A 26,779-nucleotide genomic window follows, 5' to 3' on the forward strand; every position below is an offset into this window, starting at 1 on the left:
AGGAGCTGAAGCTCCATTTCGATGGCGGCCGCCCCCGGGTCCGCAATGTTCTCTATGGCTCCAGCCCCACCGTGCTGCACGGCAACGGGCCCACCAAGGTCAGGCGCTATGGGGCAACAGTATGGGGCGCTATGGGGCAGCATGGGGATCTATGGGGCAATATGGGGATCTATGGGGATCTATGGGGCAATATGGGGATCTATGGGGATCTATGGGGTAATATGGGGTAATATGGGGGTCTATGGGGCAATATGGGGATCTATGGGGTAATATGGGGATCTATGGGGCAATATGGGGATCTACGGGGCAGGGGTGGCTTCTATGGGGCCCTGTGGGGCTTCTATGGGGATCTATGGGGCTCTATGGGGCAGCTATGGGGCAATATGGGGCAATATGGGGATCTATGGGGATCTATGGGGCAACATGGGGCAATATGGGGATCTATGGGGCAACATGGGGATCTATGGGGCAATATGGGGATCTATGGGGCTCTATGGGGTAATATGGGGCAGTATGGGGCTTCTATGGGGCAACATGGGGGTCTATGGGGCAATATGGGGATCTATGGGGCAGCTATGGGGCAATATGGGGATCTATGGGGATCTATGGGGCAATATGGGGATCTATGGGGATCTATGGGGCGGGGAGAGGGTTATGAGGCTTCTATGGGGCTTCTATGGGGCTCTATGGGGCAGGGGTGGGGCTCTATGGGGCAGCTATGGGGCAATATGGGGTACTATGGGGCAATATGGGGATCTCTGGGGCAATATGGGGTAATATGGGGATGTATGGGGCAATATGGGGATCTATGGGGATCTATGGGGCAGCTATGGGGCCACCAAGGTTAGGGGGGGCTCTATGGGGCAACATGGGGATCTATGGGGATCTATGGGGCAATATGGGGATCTATGGGGCTCTATGGGGTAATATGGGGTAATATGGGGCAGTATGGGGCTTCTATGGGGCAATATGGGGATCTATGGGGCAACATGGGGATCTATGGGGCAACATGGGGATCTATGGGGCTCTATGGGGCAGAGGGGCTTCTATGGGGCTCTATGGGGCAGGGGGGGCTTCTATGGGGCCCTATGGGGCTTTATGGGGCAGTATGGGGCTCTATGGGGATCTATGGGGCTCTATGGGGCTCTATGGGGCAATATGGGGATCTATGGGGATCTATGGGGCAATATGGGGCTTCTATGGGGATCTATGGGGCTCTATGGGGATCTATGGGGATCTATGGGGCAGAGGGGCTTCTATGGGGCTCTATGGGGCAGGGGGGGCTTCTATGGGGCCCTATGGGGCAGGGGGGGCTTCTATGGGGCCCTATGGGGCTTCTATGGGGCAGTATGGGGCTCTATGGGGATCTATGGGGCTCTATGGGGCTCTATGGGGCAATATGGGGATCTATGGGGATCTATGGGGCAATATGGGGCTTCTATGGGGATCTATGGGGCTCTATGGGGATCTATGGGGATCTATGGGGCAGAGGGGCTTCTATGGGGCTCTATGGGGCAGGGGGGGCTTCTATGGGGCCCTATGGGGCAGGGGGGGCTTCTATGGGGCCCTATGGGGCTTCTATGGGGCAGTATGGGGCTCTATGGGGATCTATGGGGCTCTATGGGGCTCTATGGGGCAATATGGGGATCTATGGGGATCTATGGGGCAATATGGGGCTTCTATGGGGATCTATGGGGCTCTATGGGGATCTATGGGGATCTATGGGGCAGAGGGGCTTCTATGGGGCTCTATGGGGCAGGGGGGGCTTCTATGGGGCCCTATGGGGCTTCTATGGGGCACTATGGGGCTATGGGGCTTCTATGGGGCTCTATGGGGCACTATGGGGATCTATGGGGCAATATGGGGCACTATGGGGATCTATGGGGATCTATGGGGCATATGGGGATCTATGGGGCTCTATGGGGTGTCTATGGGGCAACATGGGGATCTATGGGGCACTATGGGGATCTATGAGGCAACATGGGGATCTATGGGGTAATATGGGGATCTATGGGGCAACATGGGGATCTATGGGGATCTATGGAGCAATATGGGGATCTATGGGGTGTCTATGGGGCAATATGGGGCAACATGGGGATCTATGGGGATCTATGGGGATCTATGGGGTAATATGGGGATCTATGGGGCAACATGGGGATCTATGGGGCGCTATGGGGGTCTATGGGGCTTCTATGGGGCTCTATGGGGCAGGGGGGGCTTCTATGGGGCCCTATGGGGCTTCTATGGGGCAGTATGGAGCTCTATGGGGATCTATGGGGCTCTATGGGGCAATATGGGGATCTATGGGGCAATATGGGGCTCTATGGGGGTCTATGGGGTTTCTATGGGGCAGTATGGGGCAATATGGGGATCTATGGGGCTCTATGGGGCAACATGGGGCAATATGGGGCTCTATGGGGTAATATGGGGTAATATGGGTCAATATGGGGCACTATGGGGATCTATGGGGCAACATGGGGATCTATGGGCGCTATCGGGCTCTATGGGGCAATATGGGGATCTATGGGTCTCTATGGGGATCTATGGGGGTCTATGGGTTTCTATGTGTCTCTATGTGTCCCTATGTGTCCCTATGTGTCTCCATGTGTCTCTATGGGTCGCTATGGGTCTCTGTGGGTCTCTATGAGGTCACTATGGGTCTCTATGGGTCCCCATGGGTCTCCATGGGTCGCTATGGGTCTCTGTGTGTCTCTATGAGGTCACTATGGGTCTCTATGGGTCACTATGGGTCTCTATGGAGTCTCTATGGGTCCCTATGGGTCTCTATGGGGTCTATGGGGTCTCTATGGGTCTCTATGGGTCTCTATGGGTCTCCATGTGTCCCTATGGGTCTCTATGGGGTCTCTATGGGTCGCTATGGGTTGCTATGGGGTCTCTATGTGTCTCTATGGGTTGCTATGGGTCCCTATGGGTCTCTATGGGGTCTCTATGGGTCCCTATGGGTCTCTATGGGTTCTATGGGGTCTCTATGGATCTCTATGGGTCTCTATGGGTCTCTATGGGTCTCCATGTGTCCCTATGTGTCTCTATGGGGTCTCTATGGGTCTCTATGTGTCTCTATGGGGTCTCTATGGGTCTCTATGGGTCTCTATGGATCTCTATGGGGCTCTATGGGTCACTATGTGTCTCTATGGGGTCTCTATGGGTCTCTATGGGGTCTCTATGGGTCTCTATGGGTCACTATGGGTCTCTATGGGGTCTCTATGGGTCTCTATGGGTCACTATGTGTCTCTATGGGGTCTCTATGGGTCTCTATGGGTCTCTATGGATCTCTATGGGGCTCTATGGGTCCCTATGGGTCTCTATGGGGTCTATGGGGTCTCTATGGGTCTCTGTGGGTCTCTATGAGGTCACTATGGGTCTCTATGGGGTCTCTATGGGTCTCTATGGGGTCTCTGTGGGTCTCTATGGATCTCTGTGGGTCTCTATGGGTCTCTGTGGGTCTCTATGTGTCCCTATGTGTCCCTATGTGTCCCTATGTGTCCCTATATGTCCCTATGTCCCTATGTGTCCCTATGTGTCCCTATATGTCCCTATATGTCCCTATGTCCCTATGTGTCCCTATGTGTCCCTATGTGTCCCTATGTGTCCCTATGTGTCCCTATATGTCACTATATGTCCCTATATGTCCCTATGTGTCCCTATATGTCCCTATGTGTCCCCATGTCCCTATATGTCCCTATATGTCCCTATGTGTCCCTATGTGTCCCTATGTCCCTATATGTCCCTATATGTCCCTATGTCCCTATGTGTCCCTATGTGTCCCTATGTGTCCCTATGTGTCCCTATGTGTCCCTATATGTCACTATATGTCCCTATATGTCCCTATGTGTCCCTATATGTCCCTATGTGTCCCCATGTCCCTATATGTCCCTATATGTCCCTATGTGTCCCTATGTGTCCCTATGTCCCTATATGTCCCTATATGTCCCTATATGTCCCTATGTGTCCCTATGTGTCCCTATATGTCCCTATATGTCCCTATGTGTCCCTTTATGCCCCTATATGTCCCTATGTGTCCCTATGTGTCCCTATGTGTCCCTATGTGTCCCTACGTGTCCCTATGTGTCTCTATGGGTCCCTATGGGTCTCTATAAGTCTCTATGAGGTTACTATGGGTCTCTATGGGGTCTCTATGTGTCTCTATGTGTCTCTATGGGTCTCTATGGGTCTCTATGGGGTCTCTGTGGGTCCCTATGGGTTTCTATGGGGTCTATGGGGTCTCTATGGGTCTCTATGGGTCTCCATGTGTCTCTATGTGTCCCTATGTGTCTCTATGGGTCTCTATGGGTCTCTATGTGTCTCTATGGATCTCTATGGGTCGCTATGGGTCTCTATGGGTCTCTATGGGTCTCTATGGGTTGCTATGGGTCATTATGTGTCTCTATGGGTCTCTATGGGTCTCTGTGGTTCTCTATGTGTCTCTATGGGGTCTCTATGTGTCTCTATGTGTCCCTATATGTCCCTATATGTCCCTATATGTCCCCATGTCCCTATATGTCCCTATATGTCCCTATATGTCCCTATGTCCCTATATGTCCCTATATGTCCCTATATGTCCCTATGTGTCCCTATATGTCCCTATGTCCCTATATGTCCCTATGTGTCCCTATGTGTCCCTATATGTCCCTATGTCCCTATGTCCCTATGTGTCCCTATGTGTCCCTATGTCCCTATGTCCCTATATGTCCCTATGTGTCCCTATGTGTCCCTATATGTCCCTATATGTCCCTATGTGTCCCTATGTCCCTATATGTCCCTATGTGTCCCTATGTGTCCCTATATGTCCCTATATGTCCCTATGTCCCTATGTCCCTATGTGTCCCTATGTGTCCCTATGTCCCTATATGTCCCTATGTGTCCCTATGTGTCCCTATGTGTCTCTATTGGTCTCTATGTGTCTCTATGGGTCGCTATGGGTCTCTATGGGGTCTCTATGGGTCGCTATGGGTCTTTGGGTCTCTATTGGTCTCTATGGGTCTCTATGGGTCTCTATGGATCTCTGTGGGGCTCTATGGGGCTCTATGGGTCTCTATGGGTCTCTATGGGGTCTCTGTGGGTCTCTATGGATCTCTGTGGGTCTCTATGGGTCTCTATGGGTCTCTATGGGGTCGCTATGTGTCCCCATGGTTCCCTATATGTCCCTATATGTCCCTATGTGTCCCTATGTCCCTATGTGTCCCTATATGTCCCTATATGTCCCTATATGTCCCCATGTCCCCATGTGTCCCTATATGTCCCTATATGTCCCTATGTGTCCCTATGTGTCCCTATATGTCCCTATATGTCCCTATGTGTCCCTATGGTTCCCTATGTGTCCCTATGTGTCCCTATGTGTCCCTATGTGTCTCCATGTGTGCCTATGTGTCTCTATGGGTCTCTATGGGTCACTATGGGTCTCTATGGGTCTCTATGGGTCTCTATGGGGTCTCTATGGGTCCCTATGGGTTTCTATGGGGTCTATGGGGTCTCTATGTGTCTCTATGGGTCTCTATGGGTCTCCATGTGTCTCTATGTGTCCCTATGTGTCTCTATGGGTCTCTATGGGTCTCTATGGGGTCTCTATGAGTCTCTATGGGTCACTATGGGTCTCTATGGGGTTGCTATGTGTCTCTATGGGTCTCTATGGGTCCCTATGTGTCTCTATGTGTCCCTATGTGTCTCTATGGGTCTCTATGGGTCTCTATGGGTCTCCGTGTGTCCCTATGGGTCCCTATGGGTCTCTATGGGTCGCTATGGGTCTCTATAAGTCTCTATGAGATCACTATGGGTCTCTATGGGGTCTCTATGGGTCTCTATGGGTCACTATGGGTCTCTATGGGGTCTCTATGGGTCTCTATGGGTCACTATGGGTCTCTATGGGGTTGCTATGTGTCTCTATGGGTCTCTATGGGTCCCTATGTGTCCCTATGGGTCTCTATGGGTCTCTATGGGTCTCTATGTGTCTCTATGGGTCTCTATGGGGTCTCTATAGGGCGCAGTGAGTCTCTATGGGGTCACAATAGGGTCTTTATGGGTCTCTATGGGTCTCTATGGGTCCCTATGGGTCTCTATGGGTCCCTATGTGTCCCTATGGGTCTCTATGGGGTCGCTATGGGTCGCTATGGGTTGCTATGGGGTCTCTATGTGTCTCTATGGGTTGCTATGGGTCCCTATGGGTCTCTATGGGATCTCTTTGGTTCTCTATGGGTCACTATGGGTCTCTATGGGTCTCTATGGGTCTCTGTGGTTCTCTATGTGTTTCTATGGGTTGCTATGGGTCTCTACGTGTCTCTATGTGTCCCTATGTGTCCCCATGTGTCCCTATGTCCCTATGTCCCTATGTCCCTATGTCCCTATGTCCCTATGTGTCCCTATATGTCCCTATATGTCCCTATATGTCCCTATATGTCCCTATATGTCCCTATATGTCCCTATATCTCCCTTGTCCCCTCAGCTCCAATTGAACTGGTTGGGTAACTACATCCCCAATGGCTGGAGCCCCAACGGCTGCGGGGACTGTGAGCGAGGAGTGAGACCCATGGACAACGGCACGGTCTGACCCACGGCATCTATGGGGCAGCACATAGAACCCATCACCCCATAGAATCAATGGGGCGCCCCATAGATCCAACACATGGAATCACCCCATAGAATCAATGGGGCGCCCCATAGAATCACCCCTTAGAACTGCCCCATAGAATAACCCCATAGAATCACCCCATAGACCCGCCCCATAGAATCTCCCCATAGAATCAATGGGGTGCCCCATAGAATCACCCCATAGAATCTCCCCATAGACCTGCCCCATAGAATGGGCCCATAGACCTGCCCCATAGAATCTCCCCATAGAATCGACCCATAGAATCACCCCATAGAATAACCCCATGGAATCAATGGGGCGCCCCATAGAACCAACATAGAATCAATGAGGCGCCCCATTGAATCACCCCATAGACCCGGCCCATAGAATCACCCCATAGAATCAATGGGGTGCCCCATAGAATCACCCCATAGACCCAGCCCATAGAACCAGCCCATAGATCACCCCATAGAATCTCCCCATAGAATCAATGGGGCGCCCCATAGAATCTCCCCATAGAATCACCCCATAGAATCTCCCCATAGAATCTCCCCATAGAATCACCCCATAGAATCTCCCCATAGAATCAATGGGGCGCCCTATAGAATAACCCCATAGAATCACCTCATAGAATGGGCCCATAGACCTGGCCCATAGAATCACCAAATGGAATCAATGGGGCGCCCCATAGAATCACCCCATAGAATCTCCCCATAGACCCAGCCCATAGAGCCGGCCCATAGAATCACCCCATACAATCAATGGGGCGCCCCATAGAATCTCCCCATAGATCCGGCCCATAGACCTGGCCCATAGAATCAATGGGGCGCCCCATAGAATCACCCCATAGAATGGCCCCATAGACTCTCCCCATAGACCCACCCCATAGACCCGCCCCATAGAACCCGCCCATAGAATGGCCCCATAGACCCGCCCCATAGATCACCCCATAGAATCACCCCATAGAATAACCCCATAGAATCTATGGGGCGCCCCATAGAATCACCCCTTAGAACTGCCCCATAGAATAACCCCATAGAATCACCCCATAGACCCGCCCCATAGAATCTCCCCATAGAATCAATGGGGTGCCCCATAGAATCACCCCATAGAATCTCCCCATAGACCTGCCCCATAGAATGGGCCCATAGACCCGCCCCATAGAATCTCCCCATAGAACCAGCCCATAGAATCTCCCCATAGAATCGACCCATAGAATCACCCCATAGAATAACCCCATGGAATCACCCCATAGAATAACCCCATAGAATCAATGGGGCGCCCCATAGAACCAACATAGAATCAATGGGGCGCCCCATTGAATCACCCCATAGACCCGGCCCATAGGATCTCCCCATAGAATCAATGGGGTGCCCCATAGAATCACCCCATAGAATCTCCCCATAGACCCACCCCATAGAATCACCCCATAGATCACCCCATAGAATCACCCCATAGAATCACCCCATAGACCCAGCCCATAGACCCAGCCCATAGAATCTCCCCATAGAATCACCCCATAGAATCCATGGGGCACCCCTTAGAATCGACACATAGAATCACCCCATAGAATCAATGGGGTGCCCTATAGAACCAACACATAGAATCACCCCATAGAATCTCCCCATAGAATCAATGGGGCGCCCCATAGATCCAACACATGGAATCACCCCATAGAATCAATGGGGCGCCCCAAAGAATAGCCCCATAGAATCACCCCATAGAATCAATGGGGCGCCCCAAAGAATAGCCCCATAGAATCACCCTATAGAATCGCCCCATAGAATCAATGGGGCGCCCCATAGAATCACCCTATAGAATCGCCCCATAGAATCCATGGGGCGCCCCATAGAACCAACACATAGAATCACCCCATAGAATCTATGGGGTGCCCCATAGAATCTCCCCATAGAATCTCCCCATAGAATCACCCCATAGAATCTCCCCATAGACCCGCCCCATAGACCCGCCCCATAGAATGGGCCCATAGACCCGTCCCATAGAATCACCCCATAAAATCACCCCATAGAATCTCCCCATAGAATCTCCCCATAGACCCGGCCCATAGAATCAATGGGGCGCCCCATAGAACCAGCCCATAGACCCGCCCCATAGATCACCCCATAGAATCACCCCATAGAATCTCCCCATAGACCCACCCCATAGAATCACCCCATAGACCCACCCCATAGAATCACCCCATAGACCCGCCCCATATACCCGCCCCATAGAATGGGCCCATAGACCCACCCCATAGAATCTCCCCATAGAATCACCCCATAGACCCGTCCCATAGACCCGCCCCATAGATCACCCCATAGAAAGGGCCCATAGACCCAGCCCATAGAATCTCCCCATAGAATCTCCCCATAGAATCCATGAGGCGCCCCATAGACCCGCGCCATAGAATGGGCCCATAGAGCCGGCCCATAGACCCGCCCATAGATCACCCCATAGAAAGGGCCCATAGACCCAGCCCATAGAATCTCCCCATAGAATGGGCCCATAGCGCCGCCCCATAGACCCGCCCATAGATCTCCCCATAGCTCCGCCCCATAGATCACCCTATAGAATCACCCCATAGATCTCCCCATAGCTCCGCCCCATAGATCACCCTATAGAACCAGCCCATAGATCACCCCATAGCTCCGCCCCATAGATCACCCTATAGAACCAGCCCATAGATCTCCCCATAGCTCCGCCCCATAGATCACCCCATAGAATCTCCCCATAGAATCACCCCATAGAATCACCCCATAGACCTGCCCCATAGAATGGGCCCATAGACCCGTCCCATAGATCACCCCATAGACCCACCCCATAGATCGCCCCATAGAATCACCCCATAGAACCACCCCATAGACCTGCCCCATAGAATCACCCCATAGATCACCCCATAGAATCACCCCATAGACCCGCCTCATAGACCCGGCCCATAGACCCACCCCATAGAATCACCCCTTAGAATCAATGGGGTGCCCCATAGAATCTCCCCATAGAATCTCCCCATAGATCACCCCCTAGACCCGCCCCATAGATCACGCCATAGAATCAATAGATCACCCCATAGACCCACCCCATAGAATCTCCCCATAGACCCGCCCCATAGAATCACCCCATAAAATCACCCCATAGAATCTCCCCATAGAATCTCCCCATAGACCCGGCCCATAGAATCAATGGGGCGCCCCATAGAACCAGCCCATAGACCCGCCCCATAGATCACCCCATAGAATCACCCCATAGAATCACCCCATAGACCCACCCCATAGAATCACCCCATAGAATCACCCCATAGAATCTCCCCATAGAATCACCCTACAGAATCAATGGGGCGCCCCATAGACCCGCCCCATAGATCACCCCATAGCTCCGCCCCATAGATCACCCTATAGAACCAGCCCATAGATCTCCCCATAGCTCCGCCCCATAGATCACCCCATAGAATCACCCCATAGAATCACCCCATAGACCCGCCTCATAGACCCAGCCCATAGACCCGGCCCATAGACCCACCCCATAGAATCTCCCCATAGAATCTCCCCATAGATCACCCCATAGACCCGCCCCATAGATCACCCCATAGAATCAATAGATCACCCCATAGACCCGCCCCATAGATCACCCCATAGAATCACCCCATAGACCCGCCCCATAGAATCACCCCATAGAATCACCCCATAGACCCGCCCCATAGAATCACCCATAGAATCACCCCATAGAATCAATGGGGCAACCCATAGGATTGCCCCATAGAATCTCCCCATAGAATCACCCCATAGAATCCATGGGGTGCCCCATAGACTCGCCCCATAGAATGGGCCCATAGACCCACCCCATAGACCCACCCCATAGACCCACCCCATAGCGCCGCCCCATAGACCCGCCCCATAGATCACCCCATAGATCACCCCATAGAATCACCCCATAGACCCACCCCATAGACCCACCCCATAGCTCACCCCATAGCTCCGCCCCATAGATCACCCTATAGAATCACCCCATATCTCACCCCATAGCTCCGCCCCATAGATCACCCTATAGAATCACCCCATATCTCACCCCATAGAATCACCCCATAGATCACCCCATAAAATCACCCCATAGACTCACCCCATAGACCTGCCCCATTGATCACCCCATAGACCTGCCCCATAGATCACCCCATATCTCACCCCATAGCGCAGCCCCATAGACCCACCCCATATCTCACCCCATATCTCACCCCATATCTCACCCCATATCTCACCCCATAGCTCACCCCATAGCTCACCCCATAGCTCACCCCATATCTCACCCCATATCTCACCCCATAGCTCACCCCATAGCTCACCCCATATCTCACCCCATAGCTCACCCCATATCTCACCCCATATCTCACCCCATAGCTCACCCCATAGCTCACCCCATATCTCACCCCATATCTCACCCCATAGCTCACCCCATATCTCACCCCATATCTCACCCCATATCTCACCCCATAGCTCACCCCATAGCTCACCCCATAGCTCACCCCATATCTCACCCCATATCTCACCCCATAGCTCACCCCATAGCTCACCCCATAGCTCACCCCATAGCTCACCCCATATCTCACCCCATAGCTCACCCCATAGCTCACCCCATAGCTCACCCCATATCTCACCCCATAGCTCACCCCATAGCTCACCCCATAGCTCACCCCATATCTCACCCCATATCTCACCCCATAGCTCACCCCATATCTCACCCCATATCTCACCCCATATCTCACCCCATATCTCACCCCATAGCTCACCCCATATCTCACCCCATATCTCACCCCATATCTCACCCCATAGCTCACCCCATATCTCACCCCATATCTCACCCCATAGCTCCGCCCCATAGATCACCCTATAGACCCGCCCCATATCTCACCCCATATCTCACCCCATATCTCACCCTATAGATCTCCCCATAGCTCCCCCCCATATCTCACCCCATAGCTCACCCCATATCTCACCCCATATCTCACCCCATAGCTCACCCCATATCTCACCCTATAGACCCACCCCATAGCTCACCCCATATCTCACCCCATATCTCACCCCATATCTCACCCCATAGACCCACCCCATATCTCACCCCATATCTCACCCCATATCTCACCCCATAGCTCACCCCATAGCTCACCCCATATCTCACCCCATATCTCACCCCATATCTCACCCCATAGCTCACCCCATATCTCACCCCATATCTCACCCCATAGCTCACCCCATAGCTCACCCCATAGCTCACCCCATAGCTCACCCCATATCTCACCCCATAGCTCACCCCATAGCTCACCCCATATCTCACCCCATATCTCACCCCATATCTCACCCCATAGCTCACCCCATATCTCACCCCATAGCTCACCCCATAGCTCACCCCATATCTCACCCCATATCTCACCCCATAGCTCACCCCATAGCTCACCCCATATCTCACCCCATATCTCACCCCATATCTCACCCCATAGCTCCGCCCCATAGATCACCCTATAGACCCGCCCCATATCTCACCCCATATCTCACCCCATATCTCACCCCATATCTCACCCTATAGATCTCCCCATAGCTCCCCCCCATATCTCACCCCATAGCTCACCCCATATCTCACCCTATAGACCCACCCCATAGCTCACCCCATATCTCACCCCATATCTCACCCCATATCTCACCCCATAGACCCACCCCATATCTCACCCCATATCTCACCCCATATCTCACCCCATATCTCACCCCATAGCTCACCCCATAGCTCACCCCATATCTCACCCCATATCTCACCCCATATCTCACCCCATAACTCACCCCATATCTCACCCCATAGCTCACCCCATAGCTCACCCCATATCTCACCCCATATCTCACCCCATATCTCACCCCATAGCTCACCCCATATCTCACCCCATATCTCACCCCATAGCTCACCCCATAGCTCACCCCATATCTCACCCCATATCTCACCCCATAGCTCACCCCATATCTCACCCCATATCTCACCCCATAGCTCACCCCATATCTCACCCCATATCTCACCCCATATCTCACCCCATAGACCCACCCCATATCTCACCCCATAGACCCACCCCATAGCTCACCCCATATCTCACCCCATAGAATCACCCCATAGATCACCCCATAGAATCACCCCATAGAATCACCCCATAGAATCTCCCATAGACCCACCCCATAGACCCGGCCCATAGAATCACCCCATAGAACAACCCCATAGAATCTCTCAATAGAATCTCCCCTTAGAATCTATGGGGCGCCCCATAGAATCACCCCATAGAACCAGCCCATAGACCCGCCCCATAGCTTACCCCATAGCTCCGCCCCATAGATCACCCCATAGCTCACCCCATAGAATCTCCCCATAGAATCTCCCCATAGACCCACCCCATAGACCCACCCCATATCTCACCCCATATCTCACCCCATATCTCACCCCATATCTCACCCCATATCTCACCCCATATCTCACCCCATATCTCACCCCATAGCTCACCCCATATCTCACCCCATATCTCACCCCATAGCTCACCCCATATCTCACCCCATAGCTCACCCCATATCTCACCCCATATCTCACCCCATATCTCACCCCATATCTCACCCCATATCTCACCCCATAGCTCACCCCATAGACCCACCCCATATCTCACCCCATATCTCACCCCATAGCTCACCCCATATCTCACCCCATAGCTCACCCCATATCTCACCCCATATCTCACCCCATATCTCACCCCATAGCTCACCCCATAGCTCACCCCATATCTCACCCCATAGACCCACCCCATAGAATCACCCCATATCTCACCCCATAGAATCACCCCATATCTCACCCCATAGAATCACCCCATAGATCACCCCATAGAATCACCCCATAGAATCACCCCATAGACCCACCCCATAGACCCACCCCATAGAATCACCCCATAGAATCACCCCATAGAATCTCCCCATAGAATCACCCTACAGAATCAATGGGGCGCCCCATAGACCCGCCCCATAGATCACCCCATAGCTCCGCCCCATAGATCACCCTATAGAACCAGCCCATAGATCTCCCCATAGCTCCGCCCCATAGATCACCCCATAGAATCACCCCATAGAATCACCCCATAGACCCGCCTCATAGACCCAGCCCATAGACCCGGACCATAGACCCACCCCATAGAATCTCCCCATAGAATCTCCCCATAGATCACCCTATAGACCCGCCCCATATCTCACCCCATAGAATCAATAGATCACCCCATAGACCCACCCCATATCTCACCCCATAGAATCAATAGATCACCCCATAGACCCGCCCCATATCTCACCCCATAGCTCCGCCCCACAGACCCCTTGTTCCACTGTCTCCCCCATCTGTCCCCAGTCCCTTTGGCTGCAGCTGTCGGTGTTTGTGGAGCAGCCGACCCCGTTCCTGGAGCTGTTCCTGCAGCGGGTGCTGAACCTGGAGCTGGATGGGACGAAAAGCAGCATCTTCATCCACAACAGGGTGAGACACACAGAGGGACACATAGCGGACCTATAGCTGCCCCATAGAGACCCCATAGTGAACCCATAGCTGCCCCATAGAGACCCCATAGGGACCCATTGAGTTCCATTGAGACCCATAGCTGCCCCATAGAGACCCCATAGGGACCCATTGAGTTCCATTGAGACCCATAGCTGCCCCATAGAGACCCCATAGGGACCCACTGAGTTCCATTGAGACCCATAGCTGCCCCATAGAGACCCCATAGCTGCCCCATAGTGAACCCATAGCTGCCCCATAGAGACCCCATAGGGACCCATTGAGTTCCATTGAGACCCATAGCTGCCCCATAGAGACCCCATAGGGACCCATTGAGTTCCATTGAGACCCATAGCTGACCCATAGAGACCCCATAGCTGCCCCATAGTGAACCCATAGCTGCCCCACAGCTGACCCATAGCTGACCCATAGCAGACCCATTGAGTTCCATTGAGATCCATTGAGAGCCATAGGGACCCCTTAGAGACCCCATAGAGACACCATGGCTGTCCCATAGCGGACCCATAGCGGACACACAGCTGCCCCATAGCTGCCCCATAGCGCACCCATAGCGCACCCATAGAGACCCCATAGTGAACCCATAGCTGCCCCATAGAGACCCCATAGGGACCCATTGAGTTCCATTGAGATCCATTGAGACCCATGGGGACCCCTTACAGACCCCATAGAGACCCCATAGCGGACCCATAGCTGCCCCATAGCTGACCCATAGCTGACCCATAGCTGACCCATAGCTGCCCCATAGATGACCCATAGCGCACCCATAGAGACCCCATAGTGAACCCATAGCTGCCCCATAGAGACCCCATAGGGACCCATTGAGTTCCATTGAGATCCATTGAGAGCCATAGGGACCCCTTACAGACCCAATAGAAACCCCATAGCTGCCCCATAGCGGACCCATAGAGACCCCATAGGAACCTGTTGAGTTCCATTGAGAACAATAGAGACCCCATAGGGACCCACTGAGTTCCATTGAGACCCATAGCTGCCCCATAGAGACCCCATAGGGACCCATAGAGACCCCATAGGAACCTATTGAGTTCCATTGAGATCCATTGAGACCCATAGGGACCCATAGGGACCTATTGAGTTCCATTGGGACCCATAGGAACCCCTTAGAGACCCCATAGAGACCCCATGGCTGTCCCATAGCTGCCCCATAGAGACCCCTTAGGGACCTATTGAGATCCATTGAGATCCATAGGGACCCCTTAGAGACCCCATAGCTGCCCCATAGAGACCCCATAGGGACCCTTTGAGTTCCATTGAGACCCATAGCTGCCCCATAGAGACCCCACAGCTGCCCCATAGCTGCCCCATAGCGGACCCATAGCTACCCCATAGCTGCCCCATAGAGACCCCATAGGGACCTATTGAGTTCCATTGAGACCCATAGGGACCCCTTACAGACCCCATAGCTGCCCCATAGCTGCCCCATAGCGGACACATAGCTGCCCCATAGAGGACCCATAGCTGACCCATAGCGGACCCATAGAGACCCCATAGCTGCCCCATAGCTGCCCCATAGCTGACACATAACTGCCCCATAGCTGCCCCATAGCAGACTCATAACTGCCCCATAGAGACCCCTTAGGGACATATTGAGTTCCATTGAGACCCATAGGGACCCCTTAGAGACCCCATAGCGGACCCATAGCTGCCCCATAGAGACCCCATAGGGACCCACTGAGTTCCATTGAGATCCATTGAGTTCCATTGAGACCCATGGGGACCCCTTACAGACCCCATAGAGACCCCATAGCGGACCCATAGCTGCCCCATAGCGGACCCATTGAGTTCCATTGAGATCCATTGAGACCCATAGGGACCTATTGAGTTCCATTGAGACCCATAGGGACTCCTTAGAGACCCCATAGCTGACCCATTGCTGCCCTATAGCTGCCCCATAGAGACCCCATAGGAACCTATTGAGTTCCATTGAGACCCATAGCTGCCCCATAGAGACCCCATAGGGACCCATTGAGTTCCATTGAGACCCATAGCTGCCCCATAGAGACCCCATAGGGACCCATTGAGTTCCATTGAGACCCATAGCTGCCCCATAGAGACCCCATAGCTGCCCCATAGAGACCCCATAGGGACCCATTGAGTTCCATTGAGACCCATAGCTGCCCCATAGAGACCCCATAGGGACCCATTGAGTTCCATTGAGACCCATAGCTGCCCCATAGAGACCCCATAGGGACCCATTGAGTTCCATTGAGACCCATAGCTGCCCCATAGAGACCCCATAGCTGACCCATAGCTGACCCATAGCGAACCCATAGCTGCCCCATAGCTGACCCATAGCTGACCCATAGCGGACCCATAGCTGACCCATAGCTGACCCATAGCACACCCATAGAGACCCCATAGCTGCCCCATAGCTGACCCATAGCTGACCCATAGCTGACCCATAGCTGACCCATAGCGCACCCATAGAGACCCCATAGTGAACCCATAGCTGCCCCATAGAGACCCCATAGGAACCTATTGAGTTCCATTGAGACCCATAGCTGCCCCATAGAGACCCCATAGGGACCCATTGAGTTCCATTGAGACCCATAGCTACCCCATAGAGACCCCATAGCTGCCCCATAGTGAACCCATAGCTGCCCCATAGCTGCCCCATAGAGACCCCATAGGGACCTATTGAGTTCCATTGAGATCCATTGAGACCCATTGAGATCCATTGAGACCCATTGAGACCCATAGGGACCCATTAGAGACCCCATAGAGACCCCATAGCGCACCCATAGCTGCCCCATAGCAGACCCATAGCTGACCCACAGCTGCCCCATAGCTGACCCATAGCTGACCCATAGCTGACCCATAGCTGACCCATAGCGGACCCATAGCTGCCCCATAGGGACCCCATAGGGACCCATTGAGTTCCATTGAGATCCATTGAGATCCATTGAGACTCATTGAGACCCATAGGGACCCCTTAGAGACCCCATAGCTGCCCCATAGCTGACCTATTATTGACCAATAACTTACCCACAGCTGCCCCATAGCGGACCCATAGCTGACCCATAGAGACCCCATAGCGGACCCATAGCTGCCCCATAGCGGACCCATTGAGTTCCTTTGAGACCCATAGGTGCCCCATAGCTGCCCCATAGCGCACCCATAGAGACCCCATAGGGACCCATAGGGACCCATTGAGTTCCATTGAGACCCATAGCTGCCCCATAGAGACCCCATAGGGACCCATTGAGTTCCATTGAGACCCATAGCTGCCCCATAGAGACCCCATAGGGACCCACTGAGTTCCATTGAGACCCATAGCTGCCCCATAGCTGCCCCATAGTGAACCCATAGCTGCCCCACAGCTGACCCATAGCGAACCCATAGCTGCCCCATAGAGACCCCATAGGAACCTGCTGAGTTCCATTGAGATCCATTGAGAGCCATAGGGACCCCTTACAGACCGTGTAGAGACCCCATAGCTGCCCCATAGCGGACCCATAGGGACACATAGGGAACCATAGGGACACATAGGGACACATAGGGACACATAGGGACACATAGGGACATATAGGGAACCATAGGGACACATAGGGACACATAGGGACATATAGGGACACATAGGGACACATAGAGACCCCATAGGGACCATAGGGAGACATAGAGAGCCCATAGGGACCCATAGGGACACATAGGGAACCATAGGGACACATAGAGACACATAGGGACACATAGGGACATATAGCTGACCCATAGCCGGACCCATAGCTGTTGTGCCCCACAGGAGGTATTAGTGCCCCATAGGAGGTGTTAGTGCCCCATAGCTGTGCCCCATAGCTGTTGTGCCCCATAGCTGTGCCCCATAGCTGTGTGTGCCCCATAGCTGTGCCCCATAGCTGTGCCCCATAGCTGTTGTGCCCCCACAGGAGGTATTAGTGCCCCATAGCTGTGCCCTATAGGAGGTATTGGTGCCCCATAGCTGCCCCATAGCTGTTGTGCCCCATAGCTGCCCCATAGCTGTGTGTGCCCCATAGCCGTTGTGCCCCATAGGAGGTATTAGTGCCCCATAGGAGGTATTAGTGCCCCATAGCTGTCTGTGCCCCATAGCTGTGCCCCATAGGAGGTATTGGTGCCCCATACCCGTTGTGCCCCACAGGAGGTATTGGTGCCCCATAGGAGGTATTGGTGCCCCATAGCAGGTATTGGTGCCCCATAGGAGGCATTAGTGCCCCATAGGATCACTCTATTGGTGCCCCATAGCTGTGTGTGCCCCATAGCTGTGCCCCATAGGAGGTATTGGTGCCCCATAGCTGTGCCCTATAGGAGGTATTGGTGCCCCATAGCCACTGTGCCCCATAGCTGTGCCCCATAAGGAGGTATTAGTGCCCCATAGCTGCCCCATAGCTGTGTGTACCCGATAGGAGGCATTAGTGCCCCATAGGATCACTCTATTGGTGCCCCATAGCCGTTGTGCCCCACAGGAGGTTCACCACGAGCCCCACATCGCCGCCGTGTGGCCGGAGCTGAAGAGACGTTTCGCATCCGTTAAACTTGTGGGGCCGGAGGAAAATGTGGGGCAGGGAGCGGCCAGAGACATGGGCATGTAGGTGGGGGGGGGGGGTGGGGGGAGGTATGGGGCAATGGGGGGTGATGGGGGGCAATGGGGGGAGATATGGGGGGGAGATATGGGGCAATGGGGGGATATGGGGGGAGATATGGGGGGAGATGGGGAGAGATGGGGGGGAGATATGGGGCAATGGGGGGAGATATGGGGCAATGGGGGGAGATTGGGGGAGATATGGGGGGAGGTATGGGGCAATGAGGGGAGATATGGGGGGAGATATGGGGCAATAGGGGGGAGATATGGGGGCAATGGGGGGAGATGGGGGGAGATATGGGGGGAGGTATGGGGCAATGAGGGGAGATATGGGGCAATGGGGGGAGATATGGGGCAACGGGGGGATATGGGGGGAGATATGGGGCAATGGGGGGAGATTGGGGGAGATATGGGGCAATGGGGGGAGATATGGGGCAATGGGGGGAGATGGGAGATATGGGGGGGAGATATGGGGCCATGGGGGGCAAGGGGGGAGATATGGGGCAATGGGGGGGGATATGGGGGGAGATATGGGGCAATGAGGAGAGATATGGGGGCAATGGGGGGAGATATGGGGGGAGATATGGGGCAATGGGGGGATATGGGGGGAGATATGGGGCAATAGGGGGATATGGGGGGAGATATGGGGGCGATATGGGGTAATGAGGGGCAATGGGGGGAGATATGGGGCAATGGGGGGCAATGGGGAGAGATATGGGGCAATGGGGGGAGATATGGGGGGAGATGGGGGGCAATGGGGGGAGATGGGGGGAGATATGGGGGGAGATATGGGGAAATAGGGGGGAGATATGGGGGCAATGGGGGGATATGGGGGGAGATATGGGGCAATGGGGGAAGGTGGGGGGTGATGGGGGGAGATATGGGCTATGGGGCCCATATGGTTATGGGTCTCTATGGGGCTGTTGGTTATGGGTCTCTATGGGTCGCTGTGGGTCGCTGTGGGTCTCTATGTGTCTCTATGGGTCTCTATGGGTCACTATGGGTCTCTATGGGTCTCTATGGGGTTGTTATGGGTCTCTATGGGTCGCTATGGGTCGCTATGGGTCTTTATGGGTCTCTGTGGGTCTCTATGGGGTCTCTGTGGGTCACTATGTGTCTCTATGGGTCGCTATGGGTCTCTATGGGTCGCTATGGGTCTCTATGGGATCTATGGGTCTCTATGGGTCTCTATGGGTTGCTATGGGTCTCTGTGTGTCTCTATGGGTCTCTATGGGTCGCTATGTGTCTCTATGGGATCTATGGGTCGCTATGGGTCGCTGTGGGTCTCTATGGGTCTCTATGGGTCGCTGTGGGTCGCTATGGGTCTCTATGGGTCTCTATGGGTCGCTATGGGTCTCTATGGGTCTCTATGTGTCTCTATGGATCTCTATGGGTCGCTATGGGTCTCTATGGGGTCGCTATGGGTCTCTACGGGTCTCTATGGGTCGCTATGGGTCTCTATGTGTCTCTATGGGTCTCTATGGGTCCCTATGGGTCCCTATGGGTCTCTATGGGTCCCTATGTGTCTCTATGGGTCGCTATGGTTCTCTATGGGTCGCTATGTGTCTCTATGGGTCGCTATGGGTCTCTATGGGTCTCTATGGGTCTCTATGGGTCTCTATGGCGTCTCTATGGGTCGCTGTGGGTCTCTGTGGGTCTCTATGGGTCGCTATGGGTCGCTATGGGTCTCTATGGGTCTCTATGGGTCTCTATGTGTCTCTATGGGTCGCTATGGGTCTCTATGTGTCTCTATGTGTCTCTATGTGTCTCTATGTGTCTCTATGGGTCTCTATGGGTCCCTATGTGTCTCTATGGGTCGCTATGTGTCTCTATGTGTCTCTATGTGTCTCTATGGGTCGCTGTGGGTCTCTATGGGGTCTCTATGGGGTCGCTATGGGTTGCTGTGGATCGCTAAGGGGTATGGGGTCACTATGGGTCTCTATGGGTCGCTGTGGGTCTCTATGGGGTCGCTATGGGTCTATATGGGTTGCTGTGGGTCTCTATGGGTCTCTATGTGTCTCTATGTGTCTCTATGGGTCTCTATGGGTCTCTATGTGTCTCTATGGGTCCCTATGTGTCTCTATGGGTCTCTATGTGTCTCTATGGGTCACTATGTGTCTCTATGGGTCTCTATGGGTCTCTATGGGTCTCTATGGGTCTCTATGGGTCTCTATGTGTCTCTATGGGTCGCTATGTATCTCTATGGGTTGCTATGGGTCCCTATGGGTCGCTATGGGTCTCTATGGGTCCCTATGGGTCTCTATGTGTCTCTATGGGTCCCTATGTGTCTCTATGGGTCGCTATGGTTCTCTATGGGTCGCTATGTGTCTCTATGTGTCCCTATGGGTCTCTATGGATCGCTATGGGTCTCTATGGGTCTCTATGGGATCTATGGGTCTCTATGGGTCTCTGTGGGTCTCTATGTGTCTCTATGGATCTCTATGGGTTGCTATGGGTCTCTATGGGGTCGCTATGGGTCTCTACTGGTCTCTATGTGTCGCTATGGGTCTCTATGTGTCTCTATGGGTCTCTATGTGTCTCTATGGGTCGCTATGGGTCTCTATGGGTCGCTATGGGTCGCTATGTGTCTCTATGTGTCTCTGTGTGTCTCTATGTGTCGCTATGGGTCGCTATGGGTCGCTATGGGTCGCTATGGGTCTATGGGTCTCTATGGGTCCCTATGGGTCTCTATGTGTCTCTATGGGTCTCTATGGGGCTCTATGGGTCGCTATGGGTCGCTATGGGTCTCTATGGGTCTCTATGTGTCTCTATGGGTCGCTATGGGTCACTATGGGTCCCTATGTGTCTCTATGGGTCTCTATGGGTCTCTATGGGTCTCTATGTGTCTCTATGGGTCGCTATGGGTCGCTATGGGTCCCTATGTGTCTCTATGTGTCTCTATGGGTCGCTATGGGTCGCTATGGGTCGCTGTTGCAGGGCGCTGTGCCGCCATGACGTGCGCTGTGATCTGTACGTGAGCATTGATGCCGACGCGGCGCTGACCAACACCAAGACACTGACTGAGCTCATCAGCCAGAACCGGTACCAGAACCGAACCACACGGAACAGGACACCTAGAACACAGAGCAATGAGCCTGAACACAGAGCATAGGACACGAACACAGAGCATAGAACACAGAACCAGAGCCCAGAACCCAGAACCAGAGCCTAGAACCCAAACACAGAACACAGAACCCAGAACCTGGAACCCAAATCTAGAACCCAGAACAAGAACCCAAAGGCAGAACCCAGAGCCAGAACCCAAAGCCTGAACCCTAACCCAGAACACAAACACAGAACCTAGAACCCAGAACCAGAGCCCAGAACCCGAACCCAGAGCCTAGAACCCAGAACCCAGAACCCAAAACCTAGAACCCAGAACCAGAGCCTAAAACCCAAATCTAGAACCCAGAACCAGAACCCAGAGCCAGAACCCAGATCAAGAACCCAAATCTAGAACCTAGAGCCAGAACCCAAATCCAGAACACAAACACAGAACCTAGAACCCAGAACCATAGCCTAGAACCCAAACCCAGAACCTAGAACCCAGAGCCTGGAACCCAAATCTAGAACCCAGAACAAGAACCCAAAGGCAGAACCCAGAGTCAGAACCCAAACACAGAACCCAGAACCAGAACCCAGAGCCAGAACCAAGAACAAGAACCCAAATCCAGAACCCAGAGCCAGAACCCAAATCCAGAACACAAACACAGAACCTAGAACCCAGAACCATAGCCTAGAACCCAAACACAGAACCTAGAACCCAGAGCCTAAAACCCAAATCTAGAACCCAGAACAAGAACCCAAATCTAGAACCCAGAGCCAGAACCCAAAGCCAGAACCCAGAGCCAGAACACAAACACAGAACCTAGAAGCCAGAACCAGAGCCTAAAACCCAAACACAGAGCCTAGAACCCAGAACCAGAGCCCAGAACCCGGAACCAGAGCCCAGAACCCCAACACAGAACCTAGAACACAGAACCAGAACCTAGAACCCAAATCTAGAACCCAGAACCAGAACCCAGAGCCAGAACCCAGATCAAGAACCCAAATCTAGAACCTAGAGCCAGAACACAAACACAGAACCCAAACACAGAACCCAGAGCCAGTGGAACAGAACCACACGGAACACGACACCTAGAACACAGAGCACAGAGCCTGAACACAGAGCATAGGACACAAACACAGAGCCTAGAACACAGAACCAGAGCCCAGAACCCAAATCTAGAACCCAGAACAAGAACCCAAAGCCAGAACCCAGAGTCAGAACCCAAACACAGAACCTAAATCTAGAACCCAGAACCAGAACGCAGAGACAGAACCCAAATCTAAAACCCAGAACCAGAACCCAAGTCTAGAACCCAGAACAAGAACCCAAACCCAGAACCTGGAACCCAGAACCCAAACCCAGAACCTGGAACCCAGAATCGGAGCCTAAAACCCAAACACAGAACCTAGAACCCAGAACCCAGAGCCTAAAACCCAAATCTAGAACTCAGAGCCAGAACCCAGAGCCAGAACCAAGAACAAGAACCCAAATCCAGAACCCAGAGTCAGAACCCAAATCTAGAACCCAAAACCAGAACCCAAATCTAGAACCTAGAGCCAGAACACAAACACAGAGCCTAGAACACAGAACCAGAGCCCAGAACCCAGAACCCAAAACCGGAGCCTAGAACCCAAAACCAGAGACTAGAACCCAGAACCCAAACACAGAACCTGGAACCCAGAACCCAGAGCCTAAAACCCAAATCTAGAACCCAGAACCAGAACCCAGAGCCAGAACCCAGATCAAGAACCCAAATCTAGAACCCAGAGCCAGAACCCAAATCCAGAACACAAACACAGAACCTAGAACCCAGAACCATAGCCTAGAACCCAAACACAGAACCCAGAACCCAGAGCCTGGAACCCAAATCTAGAACCCAGAACCAGAACCCAGAGTCAGAACCCAAACACAGAACCCAAAACCAGAACCTAAATCTAGAACCCAGAACCAGAACCCAAATCTAAAACCCAGAACCAGAACCCAAACACAGAGCCTAGAACACAGAACCCAAACCCAGAACCTGGAACCCAGAATCGGAGCCTAAAACCCAAACACAGAACCTAGAACCCAGAACCCAGAGCCTAAAACCCAAATCTAGAACCCAGAGCCAGAACCCAGATCAAGAACCCAAATCTAGAAGCTAGAGCCAGAACACAAATCCAGAACCCAAACACAGAACCCAGAGCCACCAGAACCGAACCACACGGAACACGGCACCTAGAACACAGAGCACTGAGCCTGAACACAGAGCATAGGACACAAACACAGAGCCTAGAACACAGAACCAGAACCCAGAACCCAGAGCCTAGAACCCAAACACAGAACCTAGAACACAGAACCCAGAGCCTAAAACCCAAATCTAGAACCCAGAACAAGAACCCAGAGCCAGAACCCCAAAAAGAACCCAAATCTAGAACCCAGATCCAGAACCCAAATCTAGAACCTAGAGTTAGAACCCAAACACAGAGTCTAGAACACAGAACCAGAGCCTGGAACCCGGAACCAGAGACTAGAACCCAAACCCAGAACCCCAAACCCTTCAGACCTAGAACCCAACACCTAGAAACCCAGAACCCTGTAACCTGAAACCCTTCAGACCCAGAACCCCAACACCAAGAACTCAACACCTAGAACCCCAAACCCATCTAGTACCCAGAACCCAGCACCTAGAACACCAAACTCACAACCCATAACCCATAACACTTTAAACCCAGAACCCACAAACCCAGAACCCCAACACGTAGAACCCAGAACCCCTATCCCAAAACCCTACAGACCCAGAACCCAGCACCCGAAACCCTTCAGACGCAGAACCCAACACCTAGAACCCAGAACTGCTATGCTGGAATCCTTCAGACCCAGAACCCCTAACCCAGCACCTAAAACCCAGATCCCCTATTCCAAAACCCTTCAGACCCAGAACCCAGCACCTAGAACCCCAAACCCAGAACCCCAAACCCTTCAAATCCAGAACCCAGCACCTAGAAACCCAAACCCGAACCCCTAACTTAAAACCCTTCAAACTCAGAACCCAGCACCTAGAACCCCAAAACCATTCAGACCCAGAACCCAGCACCTAGAACCCCCCATACACCCCCATCTATTCCGAAACCCTTCAGACCCTGAACCCCAAACCAGAACCCAGCACCTGGAACCCAGAACCCAGCGCCTAGAACCCCCATACACCCCCCATCTATCTCGAAACCCTTCAGATCCAGAACCCAACACCCAGAACCCAACACCTAGAACCCAGAATCCCTATCCCAAAACCCTACAGATCCAGAACCCAGCACATAGAACCCAGAACCCAGATCCCTTATCCCGAAACCCTTCAGACCCAAAACACCAAACCCAGCACCTAGAACCTAGAACCCTTATCCTGAAACCCTTTCAGACCCAGAACCCAACACCTAGAACCCCAAACCCAGAACCCTGAACCCAGGATCCCAAACCCAGAACCCAACACCTAGAACCCAGAACTGCTATGCTGAAACCCTTCAGACCCAGAACCCCTAACCCAGCACCTAGAACCCAGATCCCCTATTCCAAAATCCTTCAGACCCGAAACCCTTCAGACCCAGAACCCCAAACCGAGAACCCAACACCTAGAACCCAGAACCCCTATCCCAAAACCCTACAGACCCAGAACCCAGCACCCGAAACCCTTCAGACCCAGAACCCAACACCTAGAACCCAGATCCCCCTATTCCAAAACCCTTCAGACCCAGAACCCAGCACCTAGAACCCCAAACCCAGAACCCCTAACTTAAAACCCTTCAAACCCAGAACCCCAAACCCAGAATCCAGCACCTAGAACCCCCATACGCCCCCATCTATTCCAAAACCCTTCAGACCCAGAACCCCAAACCCAGAACCCAACACCTAGAACCCAAACCCAGAACCCAGCACCTAGAACCCCAAACCCAGAACCCCTAACTTGAAACCCTTCAAACCCAGAACCCAACACCTAGAACCCAGAACCCAGCACCTAGAACCCCCATACACCCCCCATACACCCCCATATCCGCCCCCTTAACCCCTTGCCCCCCTACCTGACCCACTGTTGCCCCCCAGGCCGGTTCTGGCCCCGCTGTTGTCCCGTCCCGGGAAGCTCTGGTCCAACTTTTGGGGCGCTTTGGGCCCCGATGGGTTCTACGCCCGCTCCGAGGATTACGTCGACATCGTCCAGGGCCGACGCAGGTCAGACACGCCCCCTTTCATTTGCATACATTTGCATATCGACCCCCACGGCCAATGGGACGCACCTACAGACTCAGCCCCACACCGTTGCCCTGCCTAATTTGCATAACCCCGCCCACTGGGGGGACACGCCCCCTGCTCCCCCATTGGCCACGCCCCTCCCAATGGCCACGCCCCCATCTGACCACGCCCCGCTCATTTGCATAATCAATCGCTCCCATTCTGGCCCACTCAATAGGCCACGCCCCTTTTGGCCCACGCTGCCGATAAGCCACGCCCACATCGAACCACAAGCCCCGCCCACATCGAACCACAAGCCCCGCCCACATCAAACCACAAGCCCCGCCCACTGTGTACCTTAAGTCCCGCCCCCACAGTGTCAGAAGCCCCGCCCCTCCCGGACATCCAATAGCTGTGAAGGGGGCGTGGCCTAAGAAGGGGTGGGGCCTGGAGGAAATGGGGGCGTGGCCTAAGGGAATGGGGGTAGCCTATAGGACTTTGTGGGCGTGGCCTAAGAGAGGGGGCGTGGTCTGTCAGACATGGGGGCGTGGCCTAAGGGAATGAGGTAGCCTATAGGACACTGTGGATGTGGCCTAAGGAGGGGGTGTGGCCTATAGGACATGGTGGGCGTGGCCTAAATGAGGGGGCGTGGCCTATGGGAATGGGTGTGGCCTGGGGGACATGGGGGCGGGGCCAAGGTAGAGGGCGTGGCCTAAATAGGGGGCGTGGCCTGAAGGACGGTGGGCGTGGTCAAAGGGAGGGGGTGTGGCCAGTAGGACATGGAGGCGTGTCCTAAGGGAGGGGGGCGTGGCCTAAG

The 26,779-nt window shown here is 53.4% G+C and overlaps 1 protein-coding gene across 1 annotated transcript; it reads left to right on the plus strand.

Annotated features, from left to right (window-relative positions):
- Positions 1–25,962, plus strand: LOC140265054 (multifunctional procollagen lysine hydroxylase and glycosyltransferase LH3-like; the record flags this gene model as incomplete). Its single annotated transcript, XM_072360926.1, has 6 exons — positions 1–98; positions 6,458–6,556; positions 13,982–14,104; positions 18,598–18,719; positions 21,651–21,755; positions 25,837–25,962. Coding segments are annotated over 6 exons (673 nt in total), but the record flags the coding sequence as incomplete, so codon positions are not given.
- Between the last annotated feature and the right edge of the window lie 817 nt (positions 25,963–26,779).

Source organism: Excalfactoria chinensis, unplaced genomic scaffold (genome assembly GCF_039878825.1).
Source record: "Excalfactoria chinensis isolate bCotChi1 unplaced genomic scaffold, bCotChi1.hap2 Scaffold_406, whole genome shotgun sequence".
Classification (NCBI taxonomy): Eukaryota; Metazoa; Chordata; class Aves; order Galliformes; family Phasianidae; genus Excalfactoria; species Excalfactoria chinensis.